This window comes from Periplaneta americana, chromosome 16 (assembly GCF_040183065.1).
Source record: "Periplaneta americana isolate PAMFEO1 chromosome 16, P.americana_PAMFEO1_priV1, whole genome shotgun sequence".
Lineage (NCBI taxonomy): Eukaryota > Metazoa > Arthropoda > Insecta > Blattodea > Blattidae > Periplaneta > Periplaneta americana.
Window position 1 is genome coordinate 11,221,885 of NC_091132.1, and position 23,581 is coordinate 11,245,465.

The 23,581-nt window shown below is 39.0% G+C and overlaps 1 protein-coding gene across 3 annotated transcripts in view; it reads left to right on the top strand.

Annotated features, from left to right (window-relative positions):
- LOC138691142 (protein suppressor 2 of zeste-like) overlaps positions 1-23,370 on the top strand; it is a 319,182-nt gene extending 295,812 nt beyond the window's left edge. For 2 of the 3 annotated variants that reach the window (XM_069812885.1, XM_069812886.1), the window contains exons 5-7: positions 10,295-10,361; positions 14,277-14,456; positions 19,500-23,370. In XM_069812885.1, coding sequence (XP_069668986.1) covers positions 10,295-10,361; positions 14,277-14,456; positions 19,500-22,592 — 3,340 coding nt within the window. In that variant the 3' untranslated portion in view covers positions 22,593-23,370. The remainder of the gene's footprint in view (positions 1-10,294; positions 10,362-14,276; positions 14,457-19,499) is intronic. The other variant, XM_069812884.1, reaches the window with a different exon arrangement.
- Positions 23,371-23,581: the final 211 nt, after the last annotated feature.

The window sequence follows — 23,581 nt, forward strand, 5'->3', positions numbered from 1 at the left end:
CCTGAATGTCGCTTGTAAATATTATGTGGACTTCGGCATTATAAAGAAAAGCTATCCTTTAATATATAAGTAATATGTTAAAATTTTTAGTCTGTGTCTTTTTCTTAGCACTATGCAAGAAATAGGCCTACTATTATGTTTGTTGAGTTATATTACCGGTTGTTCTGTATGGATGTGAAACTTTGACTCTCACTTTGAGAGAGGAACAGAGACTACGGATGTTTGAGAATAAGATTCTTAGGAAAATATTTGGGGCTAAGAGGGATGAAGTTACAGGAGAATGGAGAAAGTTACACAACACAGAACTGCACGCATTGTATTCTTCACCTGGCATAATTAGGGACATTAAATCCAGACGTTTGAGATGGGCTGGGCATGTAGCACGTATGAGCGAATCCAGAAATGCATATAGAGTGTTAGTTGGGAGGCCGGAGGGAAAAAGACCTTTAGGGAGGCCGAGACGTAGATGGGAAGATAATATTAAAATGGATTTGAGGGAGGTGGGATATGATGATAGAGAATGGATTAATCTTGCTCAGGATAGGGACCAATTGCGGGCGTATGTGAGGGCGACATTGAACCTCCGGGTTCCTTAAAAGCCAGTAAGTAAGTATTATGTTTGTTGTTGTGATAAATGTTTGTTGCTATTTTTGTTTTCATAATACGATTTTGTAATTTATTTGTAAATTATCTATTACCTATTAGGGCTCAAGGTAGAATAGAAAGTGTTACCGTGGTACCAGAAGTTCAAAATAAGTTACCATGGCGGACGTTAGTAATTAAAATGGATTTGAGCATTAACTTTATAACAATAGCCAAATTTTAAAACCGAACGTATTATAATTGATATAAATACTTTTAAAGAATGTAAGCAATTAATATATCAACGAGAAATTTCTTCCCATCTGCATTTTTATCAATTCGAACACTGGTGGAATCCTTTACAGACGGACTCATATCAAAAAGCCATCATCTCGATAAGCTGGGTGCAGCAAACGTGTTATTCTCCAAGTCTACAACATTTCTTCCAGTCTCACAATACTGCCCACATTACGTATAATAGAACAGTGAAGAAAGATAGCTAGGATGCAATGCGCTGATGGCACGTGTGAGCCACAACTTGTGCTCTCCACATATCGCGGCCCCTTGTCGCCATAGCAACTAATTCAGAGGCGTCGTGGAGGGGGGGGGGACTATAAACAGAGTGAGACGGAGAGGGGATGGGAACAATAGTCCTTCGTAAAGGGGAACGAGTACTGAAAAGAAGAAAGGAACTGAAAGATGCGTTTGTAATCAAATCTCCACTACAATTGGTAGTCCGCGGGCCAATTCCGGCATGAGAGCACGTGGTAGGACGGTGCAGACAGGTCCAGATGCGTGAGCACCACCCCCCTTGCATCTGCACGGACTCACGCTTGTTGGTGTCCTATTGTCGATCTCTTTACAACACGTAGAGAAAGTTTTACAGCTTATTTTCTCATGCTGACGGTGTAAATATTTTCATTGCAGGGAAAAAAAAACATATTTAGTTTACAATCACAGGTGTTCCTCAGGGATATGTACTAGGACCACTACCCTTTGATAGGCCTATTTATATTAATGATATCTGTACATTCCTTAAACATTGCCAACATTATCTCTATGTCGATGATCTTCAGATTTACTCGTAGGCCTACATTCATTCTTGGCTCACTTCAATTAAGTTAATGCTATCTTATCGAAATTTAATGATGGCTAGAGCCCGGAAATTTGGTGGAATGCCTATTATAATCGGCTGCGTGTATCGACAGATTCTCAATGAATAAATGGGTTCTATGTTGTTGCCAGTCTCTTACACGTTTTTACATTTTGCTTATTTTGTCACTTTTAACTGTTCTGCCTTATTTTTAGCTTTAAAGCTTTTTTTTTGCCATTTGTAAGGAATTGTTTAGAAATAATCATAGGCTTATTATATACACAATTTAAAATTATTGATCATTTATTCATAGTTATCTGCCCAAGAGAGCCACCAGCGTAGCTCAGTTGGCTAAGACGCTTGCCTGTCGATCAGGAGTTGCGCTCGGGAGCGGGTTCGATTCCCGTTTGGGTTGATTACCTGGTTGGGTTTTTTCCGAGGTTTTCTCCAACCGTAAGGCAAACGTCAGGCAATCTATGACGAATCCTCGGCCTCATCTCACCAAATATCATCTCGCTATCACCAATTCCAATGACGCTAAATAACCTCGTAGTTGATACAGCGTCGTTAAATAATCAAGTAAAAAAATCTGCCCAAGGGTAAATTTTTCACTGCAAACCCAGCACTCTCCAACCGTCCCTATTTAAGCCCAGCTCTTCATCTCCTCCTTGTAGGAAGGCGGAAAATATGAAAGATTGAAGAATGCTGGGTTTGCAATGAAAGACCTGGCCTGCTCTTGAGCAGAAAACTAGGAATGATTGAATTAAGCAGGAACGAGTACTGTGCTACAAGGAATTTCAGACTCTCCTGTAGACTAGGAAAACCAGCGCCCTGCCCTCTTCATGGAACTTAGGAGCCGTAGTCGTCCGTTTCTGAACTGTGAATAAGCTGTTTAATATCTTGTTCTTGGGGGCTGGCTCAAACCAAGCGCATAGCAAGCAAACGTATTGGAATGTTTGGCCATCCCCATGAGTCATGAAATTCCTTGAACGTGGTTGTAACAATAATCCCTCTCACTTCAAGGAATTCTTTACAGTTTTGTCGTAAAAATTTTTGGGGAAAAAAATGGCAAAATAGGCAATTATATGCAATATAAAATTAAATATGTATTCTTTGCCAAAACTGTTGAAATATGCACAATATGCAAACTAAAATTTGGTCTTAATCGATTACTCTTCGTTCGGAACGCAAATATAGGGTAAGGTTTCCTATATCGTACCACTTTAGTATTTATAATTTTAATTGACCAATACAGTTTTTATTTTCTGCATTCCTTTACAGAGATACATTCCCAGAACATTTACCTTTCATGTAAAAAAGAATCCTTGAATTTGATTTAATATTTTTAATTAAAATGACATTTTCGAAACACATGTCAGTGGTGCCATTTAGGCAACTAGTTTCCTAAATAGCACCTGTGGTTTCTTAAATCGCACCTCTTTAACTGCAGGGAACAGGATGAAGGAAAGCTTTTAATATTGAACATATTGAACAGTATTTGAATGAATAATGTAATAAATGCAAATTACAAGTTTATTGGAATTAATGAAAGAGAGTAACGCATCTTCAAATGAAATTGAAAAAAATAGAGCGTAAATTACGTAACATTTAAGCTTTCTGAATGCGTTTTTTATTGTTACACATTTGCCATGTGCTTCACCAGGCAGTTCAAACTGTAAACTGTGTCACCTTTTCTCCACGATTATCTCGAAACCACCTAAGAACTGCTTCATGATATAGCTGTCTGAAATGATTTGAAGATAGAAAAATCTAAAGGCTGGGCCTATGAGTATTATGACGAGAAAGCTGAAACAGGAACACACCATTTTCCCGAGATAATCTAGCTTCTAAATTTTTGGAATGGTTCGTATAGGTGGACATACAGAAGCAGCACTTTTTTCTATGGCAGGTTTGAGTGGCAAATAAAATGTTTGAGCTATTCGACAAATAGTTCACTGTTGATGTAGCCTGACTCAGAGCAAACAAATAACGATCCTAGGAGCACCAGCTGATAATGAAGGATGCACTGTTTGACGTTTAAAAATTATCATAAGTGGCACAAAATACCTGGTGCGCTTGTACAACACACACTTGTTGTATTAACGCCCTTTTCACCACTTGATATTGCACCCACCTGATGGATTCCTAGTTCAGTTAAAATTTCTGGGGCCTTCTTTTGTACGATTAGAATTGCTACAGTTGCTCATATCGCACCGGTGCGAATTAGGCACCTACAAAGTGGTGCGAATTGAGAAACTACGCCGTAAGTTATTATTTCCTTCATTCTAGCCTATAATCACCACATGTTCGAAAATCCTACTAAGTTAAGTTAAATGTTCTTTAATATCTCTTTAAACGAATAACATCTTAAGATTATGGATTCCTTTGCATACAAATCCGTTATTTAGTTACAAAATGTTAGCTAAATATACATCCACCTGAGCGATTATATTAGATACATTATCACCACGCTGCTGACACAAAGAAGTGGCAGAAATCAAGTGACATGGTGGAAGTTCATATGGTAGATTGTAACAATATCACTGGATGCCACACTACTACAGTAATTTGTTTTAAACTAGGAAGCGGTGCGATTTATGCTACTCTACCCTATATAATATTAATACTTTTCAAATATCACGCATCAATTAAACCATGCGTTTTCATGCAAATCCTCGGTCTGTTTATAATTTAAAATACTATATATGAGGTTATTTCTTACATTTACACTTCGTTCATTTGTTTCATCGTCGCCTTTTTAATGATAAATTCTGGTTTTATGTGAAATGTCTTAACGTCTTCTTGACTGAATTCCTAACTACAGATTTTAATATAGGATTGTGTGTCTGTCTATAGTTCTTCAGAACTTGTTAAAAATGTGTGAATGATGATAGTAAAAGTTGGAGTTGAGGGTCGACTGAAAAGATTAACAGACAGTTATATGAAAAATTACCGTATAGAAACTTACACAATATAACCTTGACGAAATCCTTAATAATATTTTACAATCGTGTGCCAAACAATTTCATTTGTTTCCAAAACAACGCTCACGGCCTTCTGCATAATCAACAAAACCAATGTTCTCCATCCAACCACAGATTCAATCATTTGTTTTCAATGTTCTCTTATGTCTACCTCTTCAAAATTAATTATATTAATTTTCATAAGGAATAAGAAAATGTGACATAGTAGGTCTATGAACCAAAATATTGTACGTAATAACTACGAAAGTGCCTTTACCATACTCCTTTGGAAATTCATACGATGTAGGGTAAAGGTTGGTAATATTGTGATACTTCTTTTTCAGAATTTATTACAATTTTACTGAGCGAGAGAAGGACCGGTTGTGTGCAGCAACTTGTCCACGAACATTCCCTTAATACGTTGACGCAAAAAACCGGTCTTCCTCTCGCTCAGTAAAATTGTAATAAATTCTCAAAAACAACTATCACAATATTACTCATATCACAATATTACCAACCTTTACCCTCCGTAGTATTATTTTCTGTAGTAGTTACGTAAATAGCTATAAGTTAAAGGAACTCGGCTGTTGAAAACGATGGTTTAAGAACTTTTACGAGTATAAAGTTAATTGTGCTTGAGTAAAATAATGGGACACACATTTTCAAAGGACTAAAGAAGTTGTAACCGGAATAAAATTAATCTATTTCAAAAGCAAGAGGTAACCTGAATTACTCACATTTTCATTTTCTACACAATCTTAAAAATTCTGGCACTGGCATATTACACAAGAAATTGGATTTTTAACATCACCACTCATTGCCATAGTTCTTCATCGTTGATTTTGTTGTATCCACCATTTTGTTCTTGTGCAAGAAACAGCCTCCCTTCAGCACCTCTGAGTTCGTGTTCTGGAATATCTGCCACAGTGTGTGCGATGGAGCCTTCAACTCATCAATTGTCCCAGGTTTCCTCAAGAACACACTTTCCTTCAGATACCCCCACAGCCAATAATCTACTGAGCTCATATCTCGTGATCTTGCAGCCCAAATTCCAGGAAAGTACCTACTGACCACCAGAACAATCATAAACAAACAATCTCGTTGTCATGGTGATACAAAAATCCCATTCTTTGTGTAAGAAGCCAGTGTCAGAACTTTTAAGATTGCGGGGAAAATTAAGAAAATATGAGCTATTAAGTTAGCTCTTACTCCTGAAAAATCTCATATTTTGTATAGGCTAGTATGATAGTGTCTATTAATAAAACAAAATCGGTACAAGCAAATCAAGCTTTCAGGTGTAACTCCCTGTAAAGTTGATTTGAATAATTTCGAAAGAAAAATTGTTGCGGGGCCGGGCATCGAAACCGGGACCTTTGGTTAAACGTACCAACGCTCTACCAACTGAGCTACCCGAGAACTCTGCCAGAAACAGATCCAATTTTTCCCTCTATATTCACAGATCTCAAAGTAGGCTGACAACCGTCAAGCAACCAACATTGAGTGAACACTAACTCTGTGTGACTTTAATTGTGGTTTTATGGTAACGAACAGTGACGTGTATTATGCAAATCAAGCTTTCAGGTATAACTCCCTGTAAAGTTGATTTGAATAATTTCGAGATAGCTCAGATGGTTGAGCGTTGGTACATCTAACGAAAGGTCCCGGGTTCGGTGCCCGGCCCCGGAACAATTTTTCCCTCGAAATTATTCAAAATCAGTCAAGTCCGAAATTTAAACATACAAGACTTGCATGGTAGGTACATTTAAAAAAAAAATAATTTTTAGGGAAATGTGTTTGAATGAATCATACGTAGGGCCTAACATACCCGTGTCTTATGCAGGCGTTATTTTAAAATCCAAAAGAGATCGTTAAAATGGCAGAATATGCACAGTCATTAGCATTTATATCAGTAAGTTTTCAGAATCGAAGTCTTAAGATAAAAACCTACAAAAGGAAAGACTATTATTTGTAACAGTTAGGCCCAATTGTATAAAACTCCCTGACTAAAGATCAACTTTGATCGAAGATCGAAAAGTGAACCGAGTTCAGACATTTCTTCTATTGTATAAAACTTTTCTCCGATCAATTACCTTGGTTCAAATGCAATCTAAGTTCACGTGAAAAGGATTTGGCAACATCGCATAAACAGGTGAAATATGTGAAGCGCGGACCATGTTGTACAAGTTTGTTCACAGTTGCCAATCTAGTGACTTTAACTCTTTTTCAATAACAATTTCTTTTAACTTCTGTATTGCTTAAATAGGGGTTTAGCGAACTTTTTTGTACCCCATAGTGACAAAATTTAATCTTTCTTTGTTGATTAATGAGAAATCTAGCTACTTTACAACTACTTTTTGGCGACTTTCCGTACACACTGTTGAAGACACTGGTTTATTTGTGCAATGTAAATTATGGCGGACAATAAGAAGAAGGTTGACTGTTCTCCAAATTGTTATCATGTTATGGTGTTTGATACTGCTAAACATAATAAAGCTTTATAAAACGACAAATTGGAAATTTATGAATGTACCTATCACATCCATTAATAATTAATGGTTGTTATAAACATAATATAATTATAGATTATGTTATTTGATACTGCTGGACACGATAGAGCCATATAAAATATAAGATTGTTTGTGTATTAAGGCAAGAAATTAATATATAAGTGTAACTACCATATCTATTAAGATTAATAACAATGGTTATTCTATTTGCACAGTCTGCCACTCGTATATTTCAAACAGAAAATAAATAACTGAACTTGGATCATCTAACTTAATCGGAGAAATTTCTTCAGTCAAAGTTGACTGTAGTTTGAGACAAATTAATCTCAGATTAGACTTTATACAACACAAAATTCCAAGTTCAGCTAGAACAAGGATCAATTTAACCTCTGATCTAAGATTAAATGGTTTATACAATCGGCCCTTGACGTCCTAGTCCCCGTAATGTTTAGCAGTCAGACCCACTTGATGGTTCTACCGCTGTTCATAACCGACAACGTGTTAGCAGAACTCCAGGCGTTTGTTTCTTCTTGTCGCTCTGCGCCGCGTCTCTTCGCTCCTCTTCCTTCCATTGTTTCCCTCTACGACATGCTGACTCCGTAATTGTCACATTATACAACACGTGATACAGTCAGCGGTGTAGGGAGGGTTGCCCGCGTTGCTAAGTTCTGTCGGTGAAGGTTACTTATGAACCAGCCACTGGAGAAAATTGTTAAAATACTTTGAAAATGTCTAGAATTTATAGTATGGAGTAGTGGAAATTGCGAGAGCTGTATGCCCATACAATCCGCCTCAAATACATATCTTACTTATATACCAAATTCGTCGTGCATGAATGAAAAACATCGCCATATTTGCTGAATATGATATAATTTGTCGGACGAATTAACGGGGCTTTCAGTGTCGCCAACACCTCTCACATAATACTAAACACCTAATCTAACCTAACCTCCCACACAATCCTATACACATTATTATTTTGTTTTATGTATTGACTAGCCGTACCCGTGCGCTCCGCTGCACCTGTTAGAAATAAATATAAAGTAATTACATAATTAAAATAGGGCGTTTGATCCAGGGAACATTCGTGTTTGATAGAAGGATAAATCGTTTAATATGTTACTTAATTTAAATTGTATTTAAATAATTAAAATGCGGTCATTTTGGTCCAGAGAGCACTCAGAAGTTACTGTAATAACATTATAGCATTATGTCCATCTAGAGAAACTACACTTTCCAATGGTGAAATAATAATCGCTAAACTGGAGAATTCCCACGGTATCTTTGAACCGTGCCGTTACGTTTAGCACCAAATTTAAGTAAATACACAATCTCGCCAACATAAGAACACGACGTTGGTGTGTGGCGTCGTTGGAGGGAGAAATTTGTTTATTTTCTCTCTCTATCTCCTTCGTTCTGAACATTACTGAGAGATAGCACCACTGCTAGCTACAAGGTATATTTGCGCAAGTAGTCTATATTGAAGTAGATTACGTGACTTAGATGAGAGTCTCGGGACAAAACAGTTTTGCTATATGTCGTTTTTTATTAAATGTTAAGCACAGGAACGCCATTTCGTAATTTTATTTAAGAAACAAGCCAAACAAATTATCTTTGCATCAAAAACGGATGCTCCATGGACCAAATTATCGTATTTTATAATTAATTGTTTGGATGCAACAGAAGCCAGAAGTCTTGCACTTGACTAATGCAGTGAATTATTTAAGAATATAGTCGCGAATTTTACTACCACCATTTCGATTGTGTTTTGTTTGGCACGGCTCGGTACGGCCTGGTGACTAGTGGCCAGCGAGTAACGTCGACTATCGACATTGCTCTGCCGTGGGTATTATCCAGTTGTTCCTTAATAATTAATTATACATATCGGTTAAGTTAGCTTTCGATATTACTTCATACAAACACAGAAACATTCTCTGTAGGCTATGTTTCATAGCTTTCGATTGTTGTCCAAGGCCCCTTATAGACGTAGTCATTTGTTTTCATTTCATTACACCGCCTTAGATGGCATTGTATTTTAACTTTAAAACTCATTTATCTCATTAAATATCAGTCCTATCAAAATTTCGCAAGGAATAAAACTTATCGGAAATCATTTTTAAAGAAACTTTTGTTATGTAGCACATTTCACAAAAATCAATAATAAGCGAGATATTTCGATTTATTTAATTCAGGCCCCCCTTATAACCCCTCTTTTAAATAATGTATTTTGAATGTCATATAGCCTAAAATCAAAGTTACAGCGAACTTAATGTATATTCCAATTTTCATATAAATCCGTTCAGCCATTATCGCGTGAAAAGGTAACAAACATCCAGACAGACAGACAAACAAGAATTTCAAAAAAGCGATTTTCGGTTTCAGGATGGTTAATTATATATGTTGGGATCAATTAGTTTTGGAAAATCGAAAATTACCAGAAAAATTTCGACTACAGATTTATTATTAGTATAGATGTTATTTATACTTGATAGGGTTAAACTAGGGTCTGTTGGACAGTCGGGCATGTTGGACACTCCGTACTTTAACGTGTTACCACGCCACTTGTGGGCACCACATTCTGCTAGAAGTCAATGACGGAAGTAGTCACGACTGGGGCTACTTCCGTCATTGACTTCTAGCAGAATGTGGTGCCCACAAGTGGCGTGGTAACACGTTAAAGTACGGAGTGTCCAACATGCCCGACTGTCCAACAGACCCTAGTTTACCCCATGTATTTTTACACTGGTTGAGTGGGAAAGATGGCCTTAACTGTGTCAGTACCAGTAAAATAACTTATATAAAATAAATAAATGAACAAATAATTTAAATTGTAGGTAAAGTCATCGTAGTATCAGTCTTTATCAGTAGAATACATTTTCAGCAGTCTTCGAGGAATAGTTTTGAATCGTGAATAGAACGCCAACTGCAGCACAAACAAGATACAAGTGTTCCCTGATAGTACCTGTGCAGCGCGCCAAATAATGACGTTTCATCAATATAGTCTATGAACAACTAACCTTGGGACAAAATACGGTCCCTACTTATAAGATAGCCAGAAAATATCAGTTGAGTGTGTGTAGGATATGTTTGTATGTATTTTTGTGACAAACTTTATTGCCTTTCTAACTTTTTATTTCATGCTGTTGCAGTGATAACGCAGACGATGAGGAGGATGGAGAGAATTCCAAAGAAAGCGAACTGGAGAAAAATAAACAGGTATGGATTGAATTGTTGCAGCCAACACCACGAGAGGTTGCGAGCTTTCCGATATATTTAGGGCCTATAGGGAAACTCCAAATTTCAATTGGTATTTACTAGGTCACGAATAAAATAAAAATAATGAAATCATAACATACATTAATAAAATATTGATATTAATGAATCACATTCGCTCAGTTTACACTTAACTCATTATAATAAAATTGCTAGATAATGGCATTGCCTACTTTATCAATTCTGTTTTCCGAAACAAAATATTGTATTATAATAAAGTCTTCACAACCAAAGTATGAACCACAAATTGAACTTATATAAATACACTATTATCATTATTATTATTATTATTATTATTATTATTATTATTATTATCATTATTACTATTATTATTATCATCATTATTATTATTATTATTACTGAAGTTTTTTAACGTTTCCTTTTGGACGATCGTACTCTTTTGTTATACTTAGTGATGCTGTTTACATGTCTCATAAGTTGACATAATACGCGTTGCCTGGTTGCTATACAAACAAAAGAAACACAGTGCTGTAATGATTGTAAAATCATCCGAAAGGGAACATTTATTTACAAAAATTAAATGTGCTAATACATTTTGTGTAGTCATTGAACGTTAAATTGCTCCTGGCATCATGAAATTACCAGAAAACTATTCAATTAAATGAATATTGATTACATGCCCATGGCTTGTCAGTATATCTTTTCATTAATAATCTTCCTCGTATGTAATCGTGAACTCTTTGTAACTAATTCAACAGTTCATAGCATAAATACACGTCAAAAAAATGAGTTTCATACTCCATCGGCAAGTCTATCGTGCTATCAAAAAGGAGTGCGTTATATGGCAGTAAAATTTTTAATAGCCTCCCTATGGATATAAAAAAATGAAACTCAAAACATAAGATTATTTAGGGCCAAATTAAAGAAGTACCTAATTTCTCACGCCTTCTATTCTGTAGGTGAATTCATGACATTCAATAACGCTTCATGAAATTGATACTAAAACTTTGTGTTGTTCTAGTAGACTATATTGTAAATCTCGTCTATATATATTTCATCTAGACTGTGACTATAAATTAAGATTTTATAATAGTATTAAGTTTTTTGACTTGTTCCATATTCTAGCTATAAGCATGTATGAATACCATGGAATGTTAATAAATATAATATATAATATAATATACGGTAGAGCAGCTGGCTACGGACTGGAAGGTCCGGGGTTCGATCCCAGGTGGTGACAAGATTTTTTCTCGTTGCCAAACTTTCAGAACGGCCCCGAGGTTCACTCAGCCTCCTATAAAATTGAGTACCGGGTCTTTCCCGGGGGTAAAAGGCGGTCAGAGCGTGGTGCCGACCACACCACCTCATTCTAGTGCCGAGATCATGGAAAGCATGGGGCTCTACCTCCATGCCCCCCCAAGTGCCTTCATGGCATGTTACGGGGATACCTTTACCTTACCTTTTTAATATAATATACATCCAAATTTACTATAACTGCCTGAATAAACAATTGAAGCGTGCATTTCCATAACGTTGTAAATGCCAAAACCAGGAGAATCTATTTTTTCACATATATCAGTTGTAGGTGCCCTGTTTGACAATATTACGAAAGGTTATGAAGAAAGTGCTGCTCCAAGTAATAAAGTAGTGCACTTTCAGGTTGTGCAAGCCACACCGTTGTATGTAGGCCTACTGTATAAAACTATTTTTGTTCCTACTGTAAAATTCACAAATTGGCACTTACAACGTTCTGGAAATGCACTCTTCAATTATTTATACCGAAACAAGAAAAGCTACGAGCCCTAGAAAGGACATTCAAATGTCATAACAGTAATTTTTACTTACGAAAAAAATTGATCTTTAATGTTTTAATTAATAAAAGGCAATCGTCCAAAAAATAGTGTGTAATACGCGTGTGTTATGTGCATTGACAGAATCTCGATTGTGTCGATTTTTGAAACTTTTCCTGGATTCTGTAATAAATAACACACTTATGGGATCACACTTTTACTAAATATGCTATTCCATTACTGTGAACTGATTTTGTGCTATCATGATGACATTGAAAACTCTTAGCTTACCTTATGTCTAGTAGGTGCTTCACAAATTAATTGCAAAATTATATCATTAAAGCAACAGCAATATATTTAAACTATTTCAGGGGAAATTTTCTTTCCCCAGTTGGAAGTAAGCGCAGAGGAAAAAAAGAAGGAAATTCCCTGGCTTCACTCCCTTCAATTCGAACAATGACAGTTACATTAATCCATACGAACACTGCCGATAAGAAAGATTTATAACTCAACAAGCAAAAATTTATCTAAATTTCGTTTGCTATAAAAGACAGAGGAACTCACCAAGTCTTTATGGTGATCAGTAAATCTCCACATAATACCATTTTGATTAACGAACTATCAACGAGGAAATGCCAGCAACAATGAATGGAATAACAGTGTTGCTAACATATAACTTAACAACAATTGAACATCTGGTGGAAATCACGTGGAATAAAACTACGGTGTTTCCACCATAAAACCTTGGTGAGTTGCTCTGTCTTCTGCAGCAAACAGCATTTATATAGGCCTAAATTTATTAGTTGCTGAGTTACATACAATGGCGCCAACTTATATGGGCCCGTGGAACCGGAGCCCACCACATAATTTATTTTTCATGTTATTATTATTATTATTAGTATTATTTTATTTATTTATTTATTTATTTATTTATTTATTTATTTATTTATTTATTTATTTATTTATTTATTTATTTATTTATTTATTTATTTATTTATTTATTTATTTATTTATTTATTTATTTATTTATTTGTTTATTTATTTTAACTTAGAACTCGTGTTTGAGCCCACCCAATGTTTTCCAAAAGTTGGCGCCACTGATTACATAACTTTCTTATTAGTTAGTGTTCGTCTCAGACACCGTGTACAATTTAGACATAGAGGGACAGATCATCTTCACCTTTGGCAATTATTGGGTCACACGCAGCACAGACTGTTGTGATCATTCATGCTCTCATTTTACACCCTGAACTGTAAAGGCTCATTCACAATGAAAATTAAACATAACGTAAACATTAACATAAGCACATAAACATATGCCACAAACTTAAGTAGCCAAGGCCCATTCACAATGAAAATTAAACATAACGTAAACATAACACGTGTGTGGAAACAAACATACCGAATCAACAAAACTACAGAATCTATTACATAAAAATGGAGAATTGCACAATGGCTGACGATGTAGCTATTCAATTTATATTTCTAATAACTGCAATGGCATCAGTATATGGCTTTCAATACTTGAAATCAAAGAAACGGAGATGTAAAATAATCAACTTTTCGTCATATGATTCCATGTTGCGCGCCTAGCTACCATCACGGCCAATAGATCAAAATATTGCCTGTAGGCAAAGCCCATGAGATGTTAAACAAAAAGTGAAAACAAGCTTTCCGCTTGTGTACTGTTTCCAAATCGCATAAACATAAGCATGAAAGTTTGGAGTTTGCAAACTTTCATGTTAACGTCTTATGATTACGATTAAGTTTATGCTTATGTAATTCATTGTGAATGCTTTCATTAAATAACATGGACACAAGGTTTTATGCAAATCTAGTCTTTCAGGTAAAGCTTCCTGTAAAGCAGATTTGAATAATTTCAAGGGAAAAATTGTTCCGGGGCCGGATATCGATCCCGGGACCTCTGGTTGAACGTATCAGCGCTCTACCAACTGAGCTACCCGGGAATTATTCACAAGGTTTTATGCTTACGTTATGTTTATGTTTAATTTTCATTGTGAATGAGCCTTTAGTCTATACAATTCGTAACAGCTGTAATGCGCAATGGTGATGACTAGCAGCTTATTCCGTTGTGCTGGTGTTGCAGATGCCCCATCGCCGCTACCTGCAGTGCCCCGCCGCCGTGAGCATGAAGCACCTCAAGAAGTTCATCCGCATGAAGTACGGCCTCAGCTGCCAGCACAGGGTGGACATCATCTACGCCGGGGAGTGCTTGAAGGACGACTTCAGCCTCATGGACGTGGCCTACACCTTCGCCTGGAAGAGGGTGAGTGGTGCAGCTCCTCCACACCGTCCTGTTCGCCTGGCACGGTTGGATGAATTTCTGAGACGGGGCAATTCATAGCCCCTAATGGTAGTTTAGGCTTCTAGGATGATGACTGTCGGAGTGAAAGAAATGCCGGTGTATTTGACCTGCAGTCTTCTTATTAAGGGACATGTAAGGTGGGTGTCCCTGTTATGGCCATGTTCCTGATATGGCCACCCTCCTATTGTGAGTCAGTTAACCAAAAAATCCGCTAAATTGCAGCAGCATCCAGTGAAAGGGCATCCTGGTATGTTACTTGATCGTTTTCCATCCAGTCAGGTTGAGCAATATGGCGTCAGTTGCCTGTTTTGCTGTTTTCATGTGACCTCTTCTTATTTTTCTCTGGTATGTCTCCTTTGTTTTATGCATGTTTTTCAATGACTTCTTTCATGAAAACCATCGTACTCCATTCAGTTTTTAATGTTCTGTTGATTGGTGTTGTCGTTGATGCCGTATCTTTTACGAGTTGTTCATAATCAAACGATTTTCGTGAAAGCTTACCTGCTCCTGATATGGCCATATCAAATGCACCATGGCCATATCAAGTTCATTTCACTTTTATTTTTTCACCCGACAAATTTACATGCCTTATAGCTGGGATTACGCAAAAATTTTCTATTTTAAGGAAAACAACTTAATTTTTTACGGAAAAACCTGTTTTGACTACACTTTTGAATTATAAAAAAGATTATTAAGTGTCATTTTTATTCATTTTACGCCAAAATTATTTAATTTTAACACAGCTGCGCAATCAAACTGAAAATAATCACGATTTGTAGAACATGGAACAAGGGTGGCCATATCGTGTGCACATGTTCCTGATATGGCCACTAGGTAGACTTTTGGAATTTGGGACTTTTTGGACAATTAAAGCTATTTTTATGGGGAAAGGAAATTGTTTTAAGAAAGTACATTAGACTGAGAACGAGTAAGAAAAAGTGGTTTACATTTTTTTTCAAAATGGAGGATAGAAAAATTCTCAAACCTTAGCATGGCCATATCAGGGACACCTACCTTATATGCCTATTTTGTATGTAACATTGGGTGTATTGAAGCTGAAGGGTCGGACAAATCCTCTGGATCTAAGGACAGGCGAATGAACCCATTATGACAAATTAAATCGTAACATGGACGAGCAATAGCTGGTAAAATTTGCCTCGACAAACCTTGTTATTGAGGAACAGGTTTCTAAATCTACGACATAGACTTCGCGCATGTACTTAACCTTTCGAAGTAAGTCATTCTAAGAATTTTTTATTGCTACTACTAGCTCTTGTAATCATAATAGCAATTGGGTTTATTAACAATATCTTGAAAAAAATCTTCTTCTGTTCCAAGCTGTAGGCCCATCACTCTGTTTTGGCTCCTTTTATATTTTGATTCTGCCCTTGTTTTGTTGTTCGACCACATCCTCACTGCTAGGAATAATAATGGTAAAGATTTTAACTGCAGGAACGTAGCCGAAAAAAACAGCCTTTCATGTAGGTTGATATAGGCCTACAGGGTGAAAAGTAATTAAACCGACAAACGCCGGGAGGTTGTATGGAACACCGAAACAGTTTTCTCTAATGTCATATTGTGCTGTGAGGCACTATTTCGCGAGGACACCAAATCTTAATGTAAACAAACCATTGCCATGCTTTATTGCTTGAGTCGCTTATAAAACATTTACACACCAAAATCGCTGCAAAAGTTGTTCAAAAATATCTCCATTGACCTGTGCACAAAGGTTACGTCAGCGGGACATGGATTGTCTAACGCGGTGAAAGTCTTCAGGATTATCGTTTATTTCCCCTGCTGCAGCAAATATCCGAGCCACTAGACCGATTTAATAAAGCACTGCACTGGTTCAAAACGTACAACAAAATGTGAATTTTTAGAGTCGTCATGAACTGAAAAGCGCATACACATGCCAGATTAACAAAGGCTCCAAACGAAACTTAAATAACTGTAAAATTACCTTGTTCTTAATCTAAACATCTCCTTAAAAGTAAATTGAAATACTCGATTGCTACCAGTACAAACGAAACTTAAATAAGTAATAACTTGATCTTAATATAACGCCTCAATGCCTCCTCAAAATACTGGATTGCACCGAAGTTTCTCGATTGTTCCAAACGAAACTGAAATAAATGTAAAATAAATTGATCTTATTCTAAAAGTTTCCTCCAAAAAACATTGAAATTCTCGATTGCTCCAAACGAAACTTAAATAAGTGTAAAATAACGTGAACTGAATCTAAACGCCTTCTCCAAAAAACATTGAAATTCTTGATTGCTCCAAACGAATCTTAAGTAAGTGTAAAATAACTTGATCTTAATCTAAACGCTTCCTCCAAAGGGCATCGAATTTCTCGATTGCTCCAAACGAATCTTAAGTAAGTGTAAAATAACTTGATCTTAATCTAAACGCTTCCTCCAAAGGGCATTGAATTTCTCGATTGCTCCAAACGAATCTTAAGTATAAAATGACTTGATCTTAATCTAAACGCTTCCTCCAAAGGGCATGGAATTTCTCGATTGCTCCAAACGAATCTTAAGTATAAAATGACTTGATCTTAATCTAAACGCTTCCTCCAAAGGGCATTGGATTTCTCGATTGCTCCAAACGAATCTTAAGTATAAAATGACTTGATCTTAATCTAAACGCTTCCTCCAAAGGGCATTGGATTTCTCGATTGCTCCAAACGAATCTTAAGTATAAAATGACTTGATCTTAATCTAAACGCTTCCTCCAAAGGGCATTGGATTTCTCGATTGCTCCAAACGAATCTTAAGTATAAAATAACTTGATCTTAATCTAAACGCTTCCTCCAAAGGGCATTGGATTTCTCGATTGCTCCAAACGAATCTTAAGTATAAAATAACTTGATCTTAATCTAAACGCTTCCTCCAAAGGGCATTGGATTTCTCGATTACTCCAAACGAATCTTAAGTTTAAAATAACTTGATCTTAATCTAAACGCTTCCTCCAAAGGGCGTTAAATTTCTCGATTGCTCCAAACAAATCTTAAGTGAGTGTAAAATAACTTGATCTTAATATAAACGCTTCCTCCAGAGGACACTGAAATTCTCGATTGTTCCAAATTAATCTTAAGTGTAAAATAATTTGATCTTAATCTAAATTCTTTCTCTAAAGAACATTGAAATTCTCGTTTACTCTAAACGAACCTGAAGTAAGTGTAAAATATGATCTTAATGTAAACACTTTATCCGAAGGGCATTGAAATTCTCTATTACTCCAAACGAATCTTAAAGAAGTGTAAAATAACTTTATTTTGATGCAAAGGCTGCCTCAATGGACACTGAAATACTTGAAACGAGTCTTAAAGAATTTTATTGTGAAATAACATGTTATTGATACGAACGACATGCACATAAATCAGATATAACCTAGGTACTGGAAAGTTGCGAATAAATTGTTCGCACTGTGTTGAAGAAAACAAAATATCCTGTAATGAAGTAAGCGAGATGGCTCTCAAATACTCAAAGCTAGATGAAGAAACTTCGAAAATAGTACAGAGAATAATAATAATAATAATAATAATAATAATAATAATAATAAAATTATAATAATGTGAATCCACAAACTAAATAACAGAACATATCGCAGTGGATGCACCAGTCTTGCAAGGATTGAGTGAGTACATCGAGATGCAAGCAGTGGAAAAACCCATTATTAGTTATTAACCATAAAACACATTTGCTTCTGAATATATTATTGTACTACAAATACACTCCAGCCAGTATGGTAAAAAGTAATCAGTACAAAATATACGGAGATTGATTCGTAATGAAAGATAAAACGACAAATTCTAACAGACAGATAGTCTATTATTGTTCGAGAGAAGCAGAGAAAATTGGTACAATTATTAATTAATATGACAGCACTGCTTAGCAAAAAAATATAAAGAATTTATAAGAAAAATAGTAAAACATAGATTTGGTGTAATCAAATATGAAAGCTGTGGAAAATCATACAATTACAATATCAAAAAAGAATGTGACACCAAGTGCAGCATTTGAGAGAACTAAACTTGAACATATCAGCAATACAAATTTAAAAATGTTTCTAGTTCAATAACAAATTACATATTGTCAGTTTTAGTGCAGTAAGTGTCTTGTATTTTAGACACCTTATAAATTTCTAGTCCAATGTATGTATTGCAAAAATGTAGATGTTTTAGAAAGGTTTAATTCAATAAATTTTTTAAAGTGTCCTTTAAATTTTTAGTGCATCATGTATATTCATTGCAAATACCTATTTTAGATATCTTAGAAAACTTTTGTGCAATATGTACATTGGAAATTTAATAATTGCAGATATCTTACAAAATTTTATTGCAATGATACTTTAAGTATATTTAAACTTTTAGTGCCTATTGAAAATCTTTTAAATATGTTATAACATTTTAAGGTTAACTTAAAAATAAAACATAATTTGATTTGCGGAGAAACACGGGCCAAAAGTACAATGAATAGTAAATGAAATGAAATAATCATTTTATGTAGTGTTATACAAGTGATTGTGTAAAATAGGCAATGAATCTGTCAATGCTATTAGACAAATTTTGTTGATGTCCTCGTTAGAAAATTTAAGAGAAAGGAGGTTAATTTTAGTTAACTTAAATGAGTTCCTCTAGTACCAAAAATAAATCTTTAAATTTATAGTGCAATATGTACACCTATATTGCAAATATGTTATATTATATCTTAGGCAACTTTAGTGCAATTTGTAGGTGTACTGCAAATATTTTTAGATATCTTGTAAAATATTTGTGCAGTAACTGTTTCTAGGTTTCTGGAAATTGAAATGTTTAAGGTACCTTTAGTGTAATAGTTAATTTTAGATGTATTTTAGATTTTAGTGCAGTATGTAGTCTATATTGTAAATGCTGTAAATATCTTGCATATAGTATGCAGCATTTGTAATTATTACAGATGTGTATTGTACAGCCTATGTTGGAATAGTGAACAGTAATAATTCGTCATTTTATTATTTCAGGTCGCACCAATGAGGTTCAGCTATAGGATCTTCCACCCTCCTGTATACGCTCCAGCACCGACGCCCCCGAAAGTTCCGGATACAATCCAGACCAGGGAACTTGATCAGCCGAACCTGGACACGCAGCAAGAGAGCGAAGACCGTTTGCAGTCCCCTTCTACTGTGGTACCTCCCACCGAAAACGTTTACACTGCTGAAAACAAAGTTGTAGAAGCAGTCAGCCAGCCTATGGACACTGCGGAAGCTAAAGATTCCTCTGAAAAGTGCGCTGCAAGCCCGGAAGCGGCATTACCTGATGATGAAGTGAAAGAACCTCCGGCCAAGAAGGTCAAGTTGAGTTTAGTTCTTAATGACGACGATTGTAAGAACAATCTGTGCTCGAGCGATACGGAGTTAGGGCCGAAGAAGAAGGAGCAGGAAGTGCTGCCGGTGCCGGAAGTGAAGGAGAAGCGCCAGAAGAAGAGGCGAAAGAAATCCAGTAGCATCGAAGTAGAGCGGAAATCCGTCAGTCGAGAAACGGAGCAGCTGGCGGAGACCCGCGCAGTGGAGACCACACCCGCCGTTGCTGAGGAAACCGCAGACGTCACCACCGCTGGTGAGACCACCGCTACAAATGATGCTGCCACGCCACCACCCGACGACGTTAACACCACCTCCCCACCTTGCGATTCCCCGAGAAGCGAGGAAACAGACGCGCGCAAAGAGGAGGAGGTGGTGGCTGCAGAAGAGGCCGAAAACAAAGTTTCTTCCGACGATTCCACCGAGAAGCAGACTGAAGCGGTGTCCAACGAAGTGGTGGAACCTTCGACCACGCAAGAAGAGGGTAACGCGTGTGTGGAAGACAATAATGTGGCGGAGACTGGGGGAAACGGTGAAGTTGTGGACGAAGAGAGTGTGGAGGACAGTGAACGTGTGTCAGGAGAGGGCGAGGCTGAGGGCGAAATTTTGGACCACGACGACAAAGAGGACGATTTCACTTTAAGACTGTCGTCGTCGGAAGAAGAGGAAGCTGCAGTAGAGACAGTGGAAGCAGTGGAGGACGTTAAACTCACCACGAAATTAGTTACAAAGCAGCCAGACGATAAGGAGAAAGAGGAGAAGCATGTGAAAGATGTGGAGGAGAGAAAGAAACTGAAGGGGAAGAGGGACGGCAGGAAGAAGAGCAAGCACAAGTCCAAGCACCACCACCAGGAGAGTTCGACGCGCAAGCGCAAAGCTCACCGCTCGGAGTCGACGCCTACGATCCTGCAGTACCAGGAGGACGTGATGAAGCTGAAGGTGAAGCTGGGCCCCATCAAGCCGGTGCTGCCCCACCGGCACCACCACCACCATCACCACTCCAAGCACAACCGCAAGCTGCAGCAGGAGGCGGAGTCCTCCAGCAACGCCGTCGCCCTGCGCTCCAACGGGGAGTCCAGCGGCGCCTCCAACTCCGCGACCTCTGCCAAAGAGCGTCTGCTGCAGATGCGCGCCGTCAGGCACAAGAACATCAGCACCAGCAAGAGCGCCAGCCCGCCCGGCAAGGACGACGCCGGCAGGGCCAAGAAGACCGAAGTGCTGATGCCGCCCTCGTCCATCACCGTCAGCAAGGTCAGCATCGCCGAGAAGCGCAAGCTGGACACGCAGAAGGCGGCCGGCAGCGGCGGACAGGCCGGCGACGAGAGCAAGCGGCCCTCGCTGGAGATCATGCTGGTGAACGCGCCGGCAGCCACTACGGCTGCTGCAACCACCGGATCCACCACCATCACGGCCACAACCACTGCGAGCAACAGCGCCGAGTCGCAGAGGGGCGACACGGCGGGCAGCAGCAGGGCCCACGAGCACGGGTTCAAGCCCACCAGACCGCCGCCCCCCACCATACCGCTCGTCAGGATAAAGAAGACTTCGGTGACGACCATCCGTCCCCCTTCGGGGCTCACCATCACTCCAAAGATGCCCACCACCAGCACCACCACGCCGCTGCCCACCAAGTCCACCACAACGATCTCCAAGACGCCCATCGTGAGCAAGCTCATGGCGGCCGAGAGCAGCGGGCAGAAGGACGAGGCGGAGGAGGAGACGACCATGCGCCACGACGACATAGGGGCGCTCGACCTGTCGGGCAAGTCCTCGCGCTGCAAGTCCACTTCTAGTCCAGTCACCAGCCCCTTGGTGGCGCCAGGCTTCCCGTCGCCGCCGTCGCCCGTGCTGAAGTCCCCCGTGCCGACGGCGTCGTCGACGCACCAGAGCATCCTGTCCATCGCGCAGAGCCTGGTGCACCGGCAGCTCCAGCAGCAGCAGCAGCACGGGCTGAAGGCGGCCAAGGCCCACTCCGGCGACTCGGTCGGCGGGCACCCGCCCGTGGTGGCGTCGCCCGTGTACGCCATGAGCAACCTGAAGACGCTGTCCGACACGGCGGTGCGCATCCGCAACGAGATGGCGGCGCAGGGGGACAAGCGGGGCAGCCCCGTCAAGCCGCAGAAGCCCGTGCCGCTCTCAGTACAAATGAGCGCGGCGCCGGACGCGGCAACGGCGGCGGCGATCCTGGGCCGCGCGTCCATGTCGGCGGCCTACGCGCCCCCCAGCACGCCACGCACGCTGCCGCAGTCCCCCAGCAGGTCCCCGGCGGGGTACCAGGGGCTCGGCAACAACTCCATACCCCCGCTGCGCATCCCGATACCCCCGACGACGCTCAGCAAGACCGGGGGTCCCCCCGCAGCGGTGCCGCGTCTGCACGAGCTGTACCCCTCGACGACGCAGGGCGCTCTGGGCAGGGGCAGGGGCATGGTGCCCAACCGGGGCGCGGTGAACCACACCAAGCCGGGCCCCAACCAGGCCGTGCGCCACATACCCAACCCGTCGGCGCTGCTGTTCCGGCAGCAGCAGACGCAGAACCGCTTGCAGCAGCAGCAGCAGCAGCAGGGCGGCAGGCACGCGGCCGTGGGCAAGGCGCTGTTCGGCTCGCAGAACAGCTTCAACAACGCGGGCGTCAAGCCGGGCTCGTCCATCGCGACGCCCGTGTCCTCCATCCGTAAGATGGAGAACATGACGCGCAACATCGAGAAGGTGGCGGCGGGCCTCACGGTGCGCGCCGTGGAGGCGCACAGCAAGTGAATGTCGTCGTGTAGTGTATAGCGTCGCGTTTGTCCTGTCTGGGAATGTTTTTATCGTCAGAGATAGACTAAGCCGTAACTTCACGATCTTTAATTCCAACTGTAATTTTAACAACTTCATTAAACAAGCCGTTGTCAACATAATCAATAAATGTCCATCCTTCAGAACCTCGTGTCTGTAATTTCATATGTCACTTTCACTTCCTCCTATCCCACCTGTTCCCTGGCGTTATCTCAGACTCAAACTCAAGGACTGAAATATAGACTAAGACTTACGTAGATACGGACAGCAAATGTCCAAAATAGGAGTTTTATTTTTATAAGAATGAAATTTTATAAAATTAAAATGTGACTGTTATTTTAATTGTAAATTGTATAATTAATTGCCCTTCTTACACAACAGATTCGAAATGGTTCAAACTTAGTTAAAATTTAATTTGTACAAAAATGTAACCACGATTTCATTCCTAAAACATTTCAGTGTATTTATATAAATACTAGTGGCTTGTGCAGCAAATGCTGCTGCAAACTAAGTTCGTGAGACGTTCAAATAAAAATTTTCCAGATTTATTTTCAGTGAAGAATACCAGACATTTTGGAAGTTGTTTGCTTCCATAATAGTGAAAGATACTCCCTCTGAATGTTTTTTTATGCCAAATACTTTTCCTTGAACCTATCCGTCTTCAGTTCTTGAGTTTCAATGCGAAATCGCAAGTAACAATGTCAGAACATCAAAGAGTTTTTCATGTAGGAGTAATGCAGTAGCTACGGTATTTCAGGTCATTGCGGATTGTAGGTGAAAGTTAAGATAATGTAAGGTTTGTCATGCTTTGAACAAAAGACTTAGCATCTTGGTATAGCTGCTGCATGTTTCGTGAACTACCCTGAAATGTAGAGGGCAGAATTACTTTTTCCCACTAAGAGATCTTGCTGAGGTGATCAAGAGACTACAAAATCTTGTAGACTTCTTATTTTATCAGTAAGTAATAC